The 13,316-nt window shown below is 33.4% G+C and overlaps 1 protein-coding gene and 1 long non-coding RNA gene across 3 annotated transcripts in view; one reads left to right on the forward strand and one right to left on the reverse strand.

Moving 5' to 3' along the window:
* Positions 1–629, reverse strand: part of LOC107747023 (RING finger and transmembrane domain-containing protein 1-like) — a 5,989-nt gene extending 5,360 nt beyond the window's left edge. For both annotated transcript variants that reach the window (XM_016561438.1, XM_016561437.1), the window contains exon 1: positions 440–629. In XM_016561438.1, the coding sequence (XP_016416924.1) occupies positions 440–465 (26 nt within the window). In that variant the 5' untranslated portion in view covers positions 466–629. The remainder of the gene's footprint in view (positions 1–439) is intronic.
* Positions 1–1,207, forward strand: part of LOC107747025 (uncharacterized) — a 2,143-nt gene extending 936 nt beyond the window's left edge. The window contains exons 2-3 of the long non-coding RNA XR_001640753.1: positions 869–934; positions 1,022–1,207. This is a non-coding gene — a long non-coding RNA (uncharacterized LOC107747025). The remainder of the gene's footprint in view (positions 1–868; positions 935–1,021) is intronic.
* The last annotated feature ends 12,109 nt before the right edge of the window (positions 1,208–13,316 follow it).

The raw sequence follows: 13,316 nt of genomic DNA on the forward strand, positions 1-13,316 counted from the left end.
TATATATATATATATATAACGTTTTGACCAATCACGTTTAGCTACGTTATTCTTGCCCTAACGTTTGATATATCGCAAAAATGATCGTATTCTATATAATATCATAACTACTACTCCACTGTAAAATTGTGGCCACTCCCAACTTTTTATGGCCCACCCAAAATGGAAATCCTTGCGGCGCTCCCGTCCGAAACAACAGCAGTATTGCTCGTATGATAATCCTTAGTTACACAGCTGTTTACATGATTATTCTAGTGCATAATGTAACACATATATGAACTGCTCTAAACTTAGGTGTTGACAGAACATATTCGCTAGTCATAACTGCATTAAATCAAGGATAATATAACATCTCCAACGGTTTATATCTAAGGTTCTTGATGGTTTTATGAAAGCTAAAAAATTGCTCTTTAGAGTAAAGGTCTTAATAAATAAATACCTGTCATACTGCGCGCGGAGTTTCATGATAAAGCACCGATCTCCATTCTACAGGCTATGGTGGTGTTTGAACGATCAAAACACAATAACTAAAAGAGATTATAATCAAAACAGCTCAATCGGCTAAAGGAGTTTGGTTTCAACTTGACAATGTTCCGGGAGCCATCTAGCCTGACCTACTAAAGGAACCAGTCCAGTGGCTCTGCTGGAAAGCAAAATAAAAGTCCTCAATAAGGCTGTCTCTTGCTTTCAAAATAAAAGCCCAATTTAGGCGATAAACTCAGCTCACCAAATTCATTTACTCATCCTCGTGTTGTTCCGAACCCGTATTACTTACTTTATTTCTTTGGGAAACAAAATGAGATGTTAAGCACAATGACATAACGTCTCAATCACCATTCCTTTGCATCTTTTTTCCTTATAATGAAAGTGAATGGACACTGAGAGAAGCTCTTTGATGTTGGTGCAAGAAACCGTTTAACTCACCTGCATTCAGGTTTGTTGTTAATGTTCTGGTTGGTTGATAATGTCTCAAGGTGCCCTCATTCCATTGATTATTATCTGTTTCTTTTTTCCACTGTAGAAACACCAGCTGGATTCTTTGCTGAACTGGCTGAGTCCCTCTGCTTTAACATTTGAATCATAATAGGTTATATATCCTTTTCCTCCCAAGCCATGTCTACATTAGAAAATCAAAGTCCAGCCAATCCGAATACCTCCACTCATGTCCACACCACAGCATGGTGTCTGTCTGTCTGCTCTGAATTTGAACATGTGATGGTAAGATGTGTCTTATAAGCATGCTTATCATCTTTCTCACTCTCTTTCAAGTTGTCTCACAACAGTCACTTTGCTGTTGCTCAGTGTACTGTAGGCCTTTGTGATAGTTACTGTTTTTGTATGTACTGTAAAAATAAGCCTAAATTAAATTTAAAGTATTAATTTCACAGTGGTTAAATTGATTCAATAACAAGTGTTATTTACAGTATTTGTAGCATAATGTTGTTTACAACAAAATTAATTTAAACTTGTTTCAACTTGTAAAAAAGGTAAAAGAAGTCAAAATGGTGAGGCACATATAATGGAATTGAAATTTTTGAGTATTTAAAAGCAGAAATGTGATGCTTAGAATTTTTATTTTTTTTAAAGCACTGAATTAATTATTTTATTATTATTTGAGATGAGGTTAGCAGACTTTGTTTTTATACACTAAAATCATGTTGACAGTAATATTGTTTAAAGTATTTTAATATAGCACAGTTTTTTCCCATTAATTAAATTTTTTTTTTTTTTGTGGTAGTCAACATTATGCCGCAAATGAGTGTAAATCAAATTTATACCCAGAAAGTAGGATTTAAAAAAAAAAAAAAACACACACCACACAGACTAGAAATTTGGGCTAATTCTTCTGTTCATGCTGATAATCGAATCCCACTGTATATTACAATGTTAAACATTTTAATTAATGTAGAAATCTTTATATCTGATTTTGCAAAATGGCGACATGTCAAGCAAAAGCAAAATGTTTATTTCAAAAAATTGTATGTAATCATATCTTATTAGTAATGACATTCACTTCTATAGTTTAGTGATCAGTTGTCTAATCACCATCTACCCCAGACAGTACTTACACAGACACTGTGTCCAGACATGGATATAATCATGTAAATTAAAAACCCATAACAGCCTCATACTAATCTAAATGTATGGGTCATTCTGTGTAACTGAGCATGTTAAATGATGCTTTAGGATAATGCAGTTTAATTTGTGGAGGAATGAATTTAAGTACCTTGTTGTACATTTAAAAGATGATAATGTGAGCTGGGAGTGTATCTTGTTTTTCAGGGGCTGCTTATTGAATTATTAGATATTTTCTAGCACTAGAGATACCAACAGGTCTTTTAAGGTAAGTATTTCTCTGTGATATATTGTACTGAAATAAACAGTAAGATCTATTGAACTGAAATGATGATTCCCATAAACACAGGGTTTTCAATCTCCCACAGTTTAAGGCCTTAAAATCAGAGCAGATAAAGGCATGGCATTAAATCTTGCATGCATTGTAAAATATAAATATCTTCCACAGTATTTTTGTTTTAAAATACAAATATATACAGTAAACATCCTTAAATAAAGATACGTTTACTTGAGATGCAAAATAAGGAAATTTAAGTATTGTTTTCCGAGACACTGAACAAAATTAATTAAGCGACTTTATGCCTAAACAACCACAAATATACACCGTGCGGAAAATTAGCTTTCCCTTTAAATTAAGTAGATTTTTCTGAGCCCATTGGCAGATATTTGTTCTGGTTATAATCATAAACTCACTTCATTTTGGTTCATTTCACAGAAAACAAGACCTTTTATCTTATGTCATTTTGATTATTAAGTAAATGTGTCTTGATTTAAGAATCATTAGACGTTTTCACTGGAAAACAAGACAAAAATACTATGGAAGATTATCACTTTTTTGCAGTGCGATCAGAAGATACAGTAAAAGTTATTGTCATTCTGGTATTTGAGAGCCGAGTTATTCAAACCTTAAGCTATTTTTTTTTTAAAATAATGAATTAAAAAGTAATGGAGATTGTATTTTCCAACTCTGAGGTGTTTCTAATACAAATGCTCCCTAGACATTTACATTTAGATGATATATTGACGTATTGTGTTCCCTTAAATTTGTATTTTTTACTTGGTCTTAAAAAGGTCTTAAATCTTAAATTTACCTTCATAAAACCTGCAGAAATTCTGTAAAGAGTATAGCGTGATATCAGGTTTCAGATAATCTCTCTCTCTCTCTCTCTCTCTCTCTCTCTCTATTTCTCTCTCTTTGCACCGCTCATCAAGGAGTCAAGCCTAAAACAAGGTTAATGAGGTCACCCCCTCTCCTTCACTACCATGTAAACATGTTACTCAATGCGGAGGCTGGAAGTTGTCGTCCGAGTGAATAGAGTAAGCATAGCTACCTGTCAGATATGAATGGACATATCAAGAGTAGGGTGCGGATATAGTAAGGAGTGACAGACAAACTCTCTCTCTCTCATGTTTTATATCTCTGTCTCTCCTTCCTGTCTTATTTCAATAAAAATATAAAATGAGCTCATAAATGATCTATTTGTCTTTTAATGTACTGCATTTCAGTTTCCAAAAAAAAAACTCCTCTGAACGAGTGTGGTCCTTTTTCTAACAGCAGATGGCGCTTCATAGCAAGGAGTGATTTGAACAAAGGACCGACTGAGGAAATTTCTATATTGTTAATAAGAGAAAAGTACAGCGATAAATTCAGAGAGGTTACATAATGTGAGTGATTTTTGTATATATATTTTGAGAGAGAGAGAGTTACATATTTTTCTGTTCAAACAATTTGCTTTTAAAGCTTTTTTCACTATTACGTTTTTAGCATCTAATTGTTTTATTTACATTTTTATGTTTAAAATGTGTATTCATTCAGGCCGTAAAGACAAAATACATTGGGGCCATAAGCATATTTTTGTAAAACTGATCAAATTCATTGATGTAAGCTCTAACAATAACAATTGTTGCATCACCTGTTCAGCTGAGAGGCACAGGCAAAAAATATAGTCAAATCAGTCCAGCTGAAGTGACTATAACCTTGAGTTACTTGCTGAATATGATTTTCCTTCCTTTAAATATCTCATCAGGTTTGCCGGTTAGCCGTTCAAGGTGTGAACTGATGATCTGTGATTGAAATTCGGCTGCAATTTTCAGCCATTTAAAAAAAGCAGAAGACGTGTTTGATGTCGTTCTTTGTCTGAGTGTAATGTCTCATTTTCACCACCGTACACTCACACTCTCTCTCTCTATCAGAGCTCCCTTAATCAGCTTGTAGGTCAGTTACCATGACAACCTGATCTCTCGTGGATGTGGTGCTTCATGGAGAGGAAGATGATCACCTGCCCTCAGGTGTGTCTGTGTCTGTGTCTGTGTGTGTGTGTGGTTATATTTTGCCAGACCCCCACTGACAACCCCTCTTTTCACATTTATGATTTTCTCTCATCTGAAATGGAGATTTTGTGCATCGGCCCTTCAATGAGGTCACTAAATGGCTTTTAGCAGCATGAAAACATGCTTACATAAATGCCACATCTCTGCTGTATCATACATACATCTCGATTTAAGATAGATGAATGGATGGATGGATGAATAGATGAGTAGTTTGTATGTAGTAGTTTGATAATTCAGGACAGATAGATAGACAATGATATAGATGAGTAGGTTGATGGTTATAGATAGATTGATGGTTATATATATGATGGATGGACGGACGGACAGATGAATGGATAAGGAGGTAGATTATAGATAGATAGATAGATAGATAGAATTGATTGATTGATTGATGCTCTGTCTTTTAGTCCTCAGGGAGTTTCTCTTACACTCCCATTACTCTCGAGTGCTTGATCAATGGCTCCACCTTCACACTGCAGTTATTAAGCCTAGACTTTCAATTATTTTACAGTGGGTCGTCAACACATCTCTCAGAGATACACAGTACAGCAAAGTACCTTTGTGTGCACATCATTATACCTTAATTAATGTCAGCTTCCTGTACTTTAAATGTACATACATTAGCATATATCACACATGCTGGGCTGACTGCACAAGGTCGACTCCTATTGCCTACTATTGACTGACTTCCCTCCAGAAGGATTCTTTGATGAAAAGGAAGCGGGCAGCATGTCACAGCTGCTGCTTGACCTTTGGATTGTGGCAACACAGATCCAGCATTCCAACAGGAAATATGAACATTCTCATGTCTGGAATTAGCAGTCAGACGTTAGACTAATAGGCACTTTCCATGAAGAGGGTACAAACACAGTGCCTGAAACGCTTGGAAAATGTGAAAGTCATTTTTCAGGAGGTACTTAACCTTCAGAAGATGATGATTGTCAACCTTAGGAGGTCAAACCAAATTTTATATGAGCTATTTTATTTTATATTCATCTTACATGGCATTTGCAGTTTGTGCAATCCTGTTACTAAACCCTAATTTGTGTAATTTCAGATTTAAATAATAAATCAATTTAAATAAATAAATAAATAATACATTAAAAAGTAACTTTTATTAAAAAGTATTATTCCATATATTATAATACATTTAATATTGTTAAAAAGTAATAAAGAATTATTAAAGTCATCGTTCGGCCAAAAATGAAAATCATACTCATCCTCGAGTTATTCTAAACCTGTATGAGTTTCTTTCTTATGTTGAGCACAAAATTTGATATTTTGAAGAATGCTGGTAATCAAACAGTTGATGGTAGCCATTGACTTCCATATGGAAGAAACCTATGGAAGTCAATGGCTACCAACATTCTTCAAAATATCTTCTTTTGTACTCAACAGAAGAAACAAACTCAGAGGTCTGGAACAACTTGAGGGTGAGTAAATGATGACAAAATCATCATTTTTGGCTAAAGTATCCCTTTAACAATTTTGCACATTAAAAAGGCAAATAAATAAATAAACAAACAAACAAACAAATTATATTATATTATATACTTTTTTTTTTTTACAGTGTCTCTTTACCACAATGAAGTGAATATCAGTTCTTTACTTTACTTTTACTTTTAGTCATTTAGCAGACGCTTTTATCGAAAGCGACTTACAAATAAGAAAAAGTAATTAAAACTAAAAGCTAAAACTCTATAAATACTATATAGATACAGTCGGTACGTAATCCTAAAAAAAATAACACTGAGCCAAACACACATGCTAAAATAACAACAACTTACTGACACATAGTAAGAAATGGTTATAAAAAACTGAAACAGAAGTGAAACAAGTAGTAGGAAAGAGGAGAAATAAAAAGCGATACTTATTATACTTACAGTTCTATATATATTATCAAAATTGTTTTTTATTTTATTTTATTTTATGTTAATTACTTTTCTAACTGGACAGGCCAAAACCACAATTTAAAAATGACATTTAAATCTAGATCATTTTCAAGCTATTTTAGTTGTATGTTAGATAATAGCTTATCTAAAATTTCTAATAGTTCTCGCAGCAAAAAATATGTTGTTGTTGTTGTTTTACGATCAGCAGAATCCATTTAGGATGGGATTGAAAATTGCTCTAAATATGGAAACGCAGTATCAGTAAACATACTGAACTCTGCTTTCTCCCTCTAAACAGGCCAAATTAACTTAATTACAATATGTGTGTATGAACAGGGCCATGGGAAAAACAACAGTGTAATTGCAAACAATGCAGTATGTATAACAGGGAACATTGCCTAACAAGGGATCAACAGTGTAGCAGGGGATTGGCATTACTTTCTATGCATGACGTCATGCGGGTAATGTCTCTCTTAGAAGTCACAAATCACAGTGCATTTGAATCAGGGGTCGACCTAGAGCGTCTTCATACCTTAATGTAAAAGCTCAACTTCAGAGTTGACAAACGGCCTTATACGTCAGGCGATAAATGACTCGCCAAAGTTATTTATTTATTTATTTTGAGCATTTTATCTCACACTTTAATGAGCAATAACTCATTGTGATATGATATTTGCCACCGCTTAATTGCACATGAATAATTCAAACATACTGATGACAACATTGCTGTCTTCCTTCATCTTATAGCACCTGCTGATAATGTAGATGAGGTCTTTGGAAGCATAACGCTTATGAATGTAAAAGAATCTGCTTTGGCTCTGTCAGCATGGATGGAAATCCAGGACCCCCCTGATCAAACCTTCGCTGTCATAAAGAGCTGCTCTCCCTCAGTCTGGCTTTGCGCAATGGCTGTGTGGGGAAGATAATCTCATTTAAACCATATCATCGTGAAGACTTCTCATTTCAGAACACTTATGGTCTACAGCGTGTGAGTGTGTGTGTGTGTGTGTGTGTGTGTGTGAGAGAGAGCAGTCAGCCCCTTCTCCTTCAGTCTAATATGTGTGATTGCTCTACAAGACTGGCTTAGAAAAAGTACTAGAACCAGTTCTCTTTCTTCCCTGTAAAAATGCATCTTTCCTTTCCTGAAGTGAGCAATTTTCTCCACAGTATCCTTTACTGTTCTGGTCAAAGTGCTTTCCGAAGATCTTAAAATAAATTGCTTTTCACAGCCAGAAAAACACCTGGCAACAATTTAATACACAAATAAGCGAATACATAAACTCAGTCTGGAAAAATGATAATTCCACCTGTAGATCTGATGAGAGTGAATGTAATAGGTAAATGTATAAGTTGACAGCCGTCTCTATTGTGTAATCTCTCCATCTTTATACCCATAATTCCTTCTGGCCAGTAGCTTGTGTAGTCAGACTGTAGCTGTGGTCATATGGGTTTGCGGGTCAGTGTGTGTGTGTTTGTGATTTAGGAGAGTCTAATGTGTTTCTCTTGTAAGGGATTTGATGGGCTGTTGTGTGTGTGTGAGGGTTCAGGAGGGTTAGTGTGTTCCTCTGTAACTGTAAACCTACTTTCAGCTGCTGCAAACTGTCGTGCTGCTATTCAAGGGGTCTGTTGATGTGCATGCACCTGTGTGTGTGTGTGTGTGTGTGAGTGTGAGTGTGAGTGTGAGTGTGAGTGTGTGTGTGTGTCTGAGAATTGATACAAGAAGGTCAAACTGAGGTTGATACAACAAATAGTTCTTGGTCTCACTCCTAATGTCACTGGCTACAAATCAGCACAAGTTTTACTGGTGCCATCAGACACTGTTAATATTTCTGCAGTTTGCTTAATTGTCACTTAATTTAATAGTTTACAATGAAATAATTGAACATTGCTTTCCAGCTTAACTGTCTGACTAAAAACCGATGTAAAAGCATTTTTTTATTCATGACATACTGATATTTACCACATAATAATGAAAAATTATTAAATTATAATTGTTACACATTGAAAAAATAACCTGAATAATAACAATATAAAATACACTTATTGTAAATTATTATTATTATTATTATTATTATTATTATTATATAGGTTATTGTTTTATTTTATTATTTAGGGATTTATACAATTATTATTTCTATATTGTAATGATTTAATAATTTACTGTTATTTAATTTTTTTAATTTAAAATAAAAATAATAAAAATAAATTCTGTAACTTAACATTTACAGTCTTCCTCAGACCAAAAAGGCCACAAATATATATTTTTTATCGTTTTAAATATTACATATTTAATATTGAAATATTTTAAAAACATTAGCAGTAGTAGTAGTATTGCTGTTGTTGTTCAAATCTAATAAAAATGTAATTATTAAACAGTTTAATAATCATTCAAATTTGCAGTCTTCCATGTACCAAACATACCAAAAATATTGATGACTCTTTTTTTAACTGTAAAAACATGTAAAATATTTTAATAAAACAACAATAACAATAGTAAAATAATCCAATATAAATAATCTAAACAACAACAACATAATAATAATAATAATTATTATTATTATTATTATTATTGGTGATGGTGATGATCATGATTATGATGTTATAATTGTCATTGTCATTATTTTTAGGTAATTGCTGTTGTTGCTGTTGCTGTAATTTCCTATGTTGATGTATTTCCTTATGAAACAGCAAGTAAAAAATTGTTTCAATAGGAAATACATCAACTTAGGGAAAATAACTGGCAACAATTTATTGTGGTCTGTAGTATTAAATGTTCTTATATCGCTACCACTGAATTTGTATATGAGCACAATCATGATGAGGAGAGAGACTTATTTTGAAGCGATAAACAAACGAGTGTTTCCTGCCACAAGCCACAACACCAAGAGCCAACTCCTTGAGCTATCTCTCTCTCTCTCTCATACACACACACACACACACTTACTTTCTCTTCTCTTTTCACAACCCATTTCTGTCAGAAAGTGCCCCGGCATTCAGTCCTGTGTGTGTGTGTGTGTGTGTGTGTATGTGTGTGTGTGTGTGTGTGTGTGTGTGCGTGCGTGTGCGAGCATGACTCCAGAGATATGCCACGAGTGTGTATCCAGAGAGTAATCAGGTAATTGATCATACAGACAGGTAATCATTCGTGTGCCAGACTCTCTGTCTGCGAGTGTTCGGCCAGCATTAGCGAAACATGTCCTCAAACACAGTACACAGAGAAAAACAGTCAGGCAGGCTGGCGGCAGCTCACGCTGACAGAGAATTAGATCGAGGACACATTACATAAATAGAATCCCTAGAATGTTGCCAATGATTTGAAAGGCCACAACAATTCTAAGAATTCGACATGTACCAGTTACAGTCAAGCTAACCGTTCTTAATGATGAGAATGATTCATAAAGTGTCTTTGACACACCTTTTCTGTGTAATGTAGTGAGCAGATGGCTGGTGAACCTAAAAAACAACCTCATTTGACTACGCTAATATTTGTTCCATGAGATGTCATCAGAGGCGGACAGTAACTAAGTACATTTACTTGAGTATTGTACTTAAGTACACTTTTTGAGTATCTGTACTTTACTTGAGTATTATTTTTTCTGGGAACTTATGACTTTAACTTCACTACATTTGAAAGACAAATATTGTACTTTTTGTCCGCCTCTGGATGTCATGCACTTCTTTAAAACATTTGCTCGGATGAACCAGAACAGAAGGCAAGGTTTTATAGGAGTAATTGCGGAAGAGATCTTTAGAGAGCTGCTTAGACCCAACAGTGATTTACATCGATCGATATTCCAGCGGAGGTATATTTTAACAGCTGCGTCAAACATTCCCATGGATGATAATGCTTTATGTTGTGGTATCTTGACAGTCATTAAATATTACATGTTTTACTCCTTGAGCAGGACAGGACTGTAATGGAAAATGATCTCACCAAACTTGAGTGTCTGCATGGTAAACCTGCTTTTACTTGTGGAGTGATATACTCAACACACCCCAGTGACTATGAAATTGTAATGTGGTGTTTGGGTTTTGTCTTGTTCATGTTTCCATGTCCTACTCTCGCCTTCAGTGGACTGATTCGTTACAGATATGCCTATGTGAAATTTGTTATGTGCAGAAAAATATGTAAATAATGGATGCTGTATTTCTGCAGAACCTGATATTTACCCAGGCCTGTACTCTTCCTCTCCATCAGTTCTTCCAATAATAATAATAATAATAATATAATGTAATTTAGAATTATTTTATTTTATTTTTTAAATATTTAATTTAATATTTATCCTGATTGGTAAAAAATTTAGTAATGCTATTTCAATAACAAATCATTTTTAGCATTTAGGCAGTCATTTAGGAGATAGTAGTAATAATAATAATAAAACTATGTGATAAAAATAAAAATGCATAATATTTGTAGTAGTAGTAGTAAAACTAAGTGATAAAATAAAATGTATAATACTTGTATTACTATTAGTAGTAGTAAGTATTATAAAATAAAATGTAATTTAAGATTTGTTTCACAAAACAATAATAATAAAAATACAATAGGAATTATTTCTTAAAAACAATATTTAATTTTTACATGTATTATTTTATGATTCATAAGTAAAATTGTTTTTCATTTTGAATATTTAATAATTTAATTTAATATTTAAATCGATTGATTAGAAATGGTCTATTTATTTTAGTAATTTTAGCAATTATGTTTCAATAATAAATAACTTTTCAAATTAAGGCAGTTATTTGGGAGATTAATAATAATAATAATAATTACATTTTAAATAATTTTAAATGTTTAATTTTTACATTTATTATTATGTTTCATAAATAAATTAGTTTTTTTTTTATTTTGAATATTTTATCATTTATTTTAATATTTAAATAGATTTTTTTGAATTAGCAATTGTATTTAAATAACAAATACTTAAAATAAACTTAAGACTAAGGCAGCTGTTTAGGAGATTAATAATAATAATCATTTTTTTATTATTAGTTATAAAACATTTGTGATAAACATACTAATAAATATAATATGTGTATTATTATTGTTATTGTATTTTTTATTTTTATTATTATATACTGTAAGTTTTATAAATAAAATGTTATGTAAAAATGGAGTATTTAATATGAATAATTTCATATTTAAATTGAATGTTTAAAAACTCATTTTATATCAATAATAAACAACTTTTTAAGATTTAGGTAGTCATTTAGGATATTTATATTCAAAGATGTATTTTATGGCCTATACTGAACTTTAAAAGCATCCCCACACTGACATTTCTCCTGTGGCCTTAAGCATTAAAGAAGAGATCCACTGGTTTCTCCATCAACCCACATTTGCCCTGCATTTTTCTAAAGGTAAGTGACAGAAGCAATCTCAGCACATACAGTATATTCAGCCTGCTGTACGCCTTATTTACGAGCCGCGTGAGTGCAGCACCGCATCCCATTTGTTTCTTGTCATTTCACTGTCTGTATAGTTCAGATGCCTTTATGTTCTTTTAGGAGTGATTCAGCTCCTGGTAAAGGGCTTTTACTCTTACTGTCGGAGGTGAGGATGTATTGTGCACACCATAAAAGACTTAGTATGAATTTATAGTGTATTCCAGCTAGCCTATAGTTGCAGTTCTTCTGCACTCATCTTCACAGTAGTACAACACAATGTTCGTTCCAGCGCCAAAGACACAGATTAGAAGGAAGAAGCTAGTTTGTTCCAGGTTTTATTAATGGGTGTTTGTATAACGGAGGACTATTTTTCTGTGGCGTTTTTCATCTTATGAGAGTTTTTCCGCATTCTGTCTCTCTCTCTTCTGGCACTGATTCCCACCGGGAGCATGTTCTTACAATATTTGACTGCAGGATAAGATCACTGTCTGCCAAACGGAATTGCCAAGTCTAGCATGAAACCAGGGCTATGGACTAATCACAAAGTTGAAAAGCAACAAAAGAAAATAAAGAAAGAAAGCAGCGCCGGCAAATTAATTTAGCCTCAGCATGCCGCCACTGCGCACAGGAGAGAGTAAGACTTTAGGGTTCGATAGGAGGAGAAATATGGGCGAGAGTAAGAAAAGGAGCTAGGGAGATGTTGAGAGAATGGAAGATATTGAAAAGGAGGCAGAGAGAGAGAGAGAGAGAGAGAGAGAGAGACAGTTGCTCTCTTTGTGTCTGTTCAGCGTGAGACGGGGGAGAGGGCACCGGGGGGTCGTGCTTGTGTGTGTTTGTGTGTCATGAGAACCCTGCAGACGCTGCCCGCTTGGGGGTCTGAGACAAAGTTGAAAGGAGTGATTCCCTGTGTGTTCAGAGAAATAGCACACTCTTCATTAATTATGTATTTCTCTCATGGAAAGCCTGGCAAACTCACTCAGACACCCAGCACTAAGCCGGCTTCCTGAAGCCATAAAGGAAAAGCAGGAAGAGAAAAGAGGATCACAACTGCGGAATCGGAATGCGGAGAAAGTGACTTTTGTGACATGTTAAACATGTGGAAAACGACAGGTGATTGCAGTACAATACAATTTGCCGTTCTTTCGCAGTAATTTTTATTCGTATTATTTCTACAATTTATTGCAATTAAATGACAGCTGTATGTTGTGAAATATTTAGATTTTTATTATTAGAAATAATAATAATTCATTAACAATAATTCATTAAAATAATTTTATTATTATGTCTTATAAATAAAATGGAATAAATCATTTAAATTATTCAATTATTAATTTTATTTCAGTAATAAATAACTTAATATTATTAAATTATACTTAATATTTAGGAGATTTTGGAGAGTAGTAGTAGTATTGTATTATTTTAGCATTGTTATTTAGTATTGTTTTTTTATTATTACATTGTATATAATTTATTGCAATTACATGACATATATTGTGAAACACATTTTCTCCTCAAAGTAAAAAATTAAAAGATAATTGTGACTTTATTTCTCACAACTAGGACTTTGTTTTGCATGTAGACCTTTATATCTAACATATGGCTTTATTTCTCACAGTGTGACAATTGCAC

This window comes from Sinocyclocheilus rhinocerous, unplaced genomic scaffold (genome assembly GCF_001515625.1).
Source record: "Sinocyclocheilus rhinocerous isolate Xijiao unplaced genomic scaffold, SAMN03320098_v1.1 scaffold708, whole genome shotgun sequence".
Classification (NCBI taxonomy): domain Eukaryota; kingdom Metazoa; phylum Chordata; class Actinopteri; order Cypriniformes; family Cyprinidae; genus Sinocyclocheilus; species Sinocyclocheilus rhinocerous.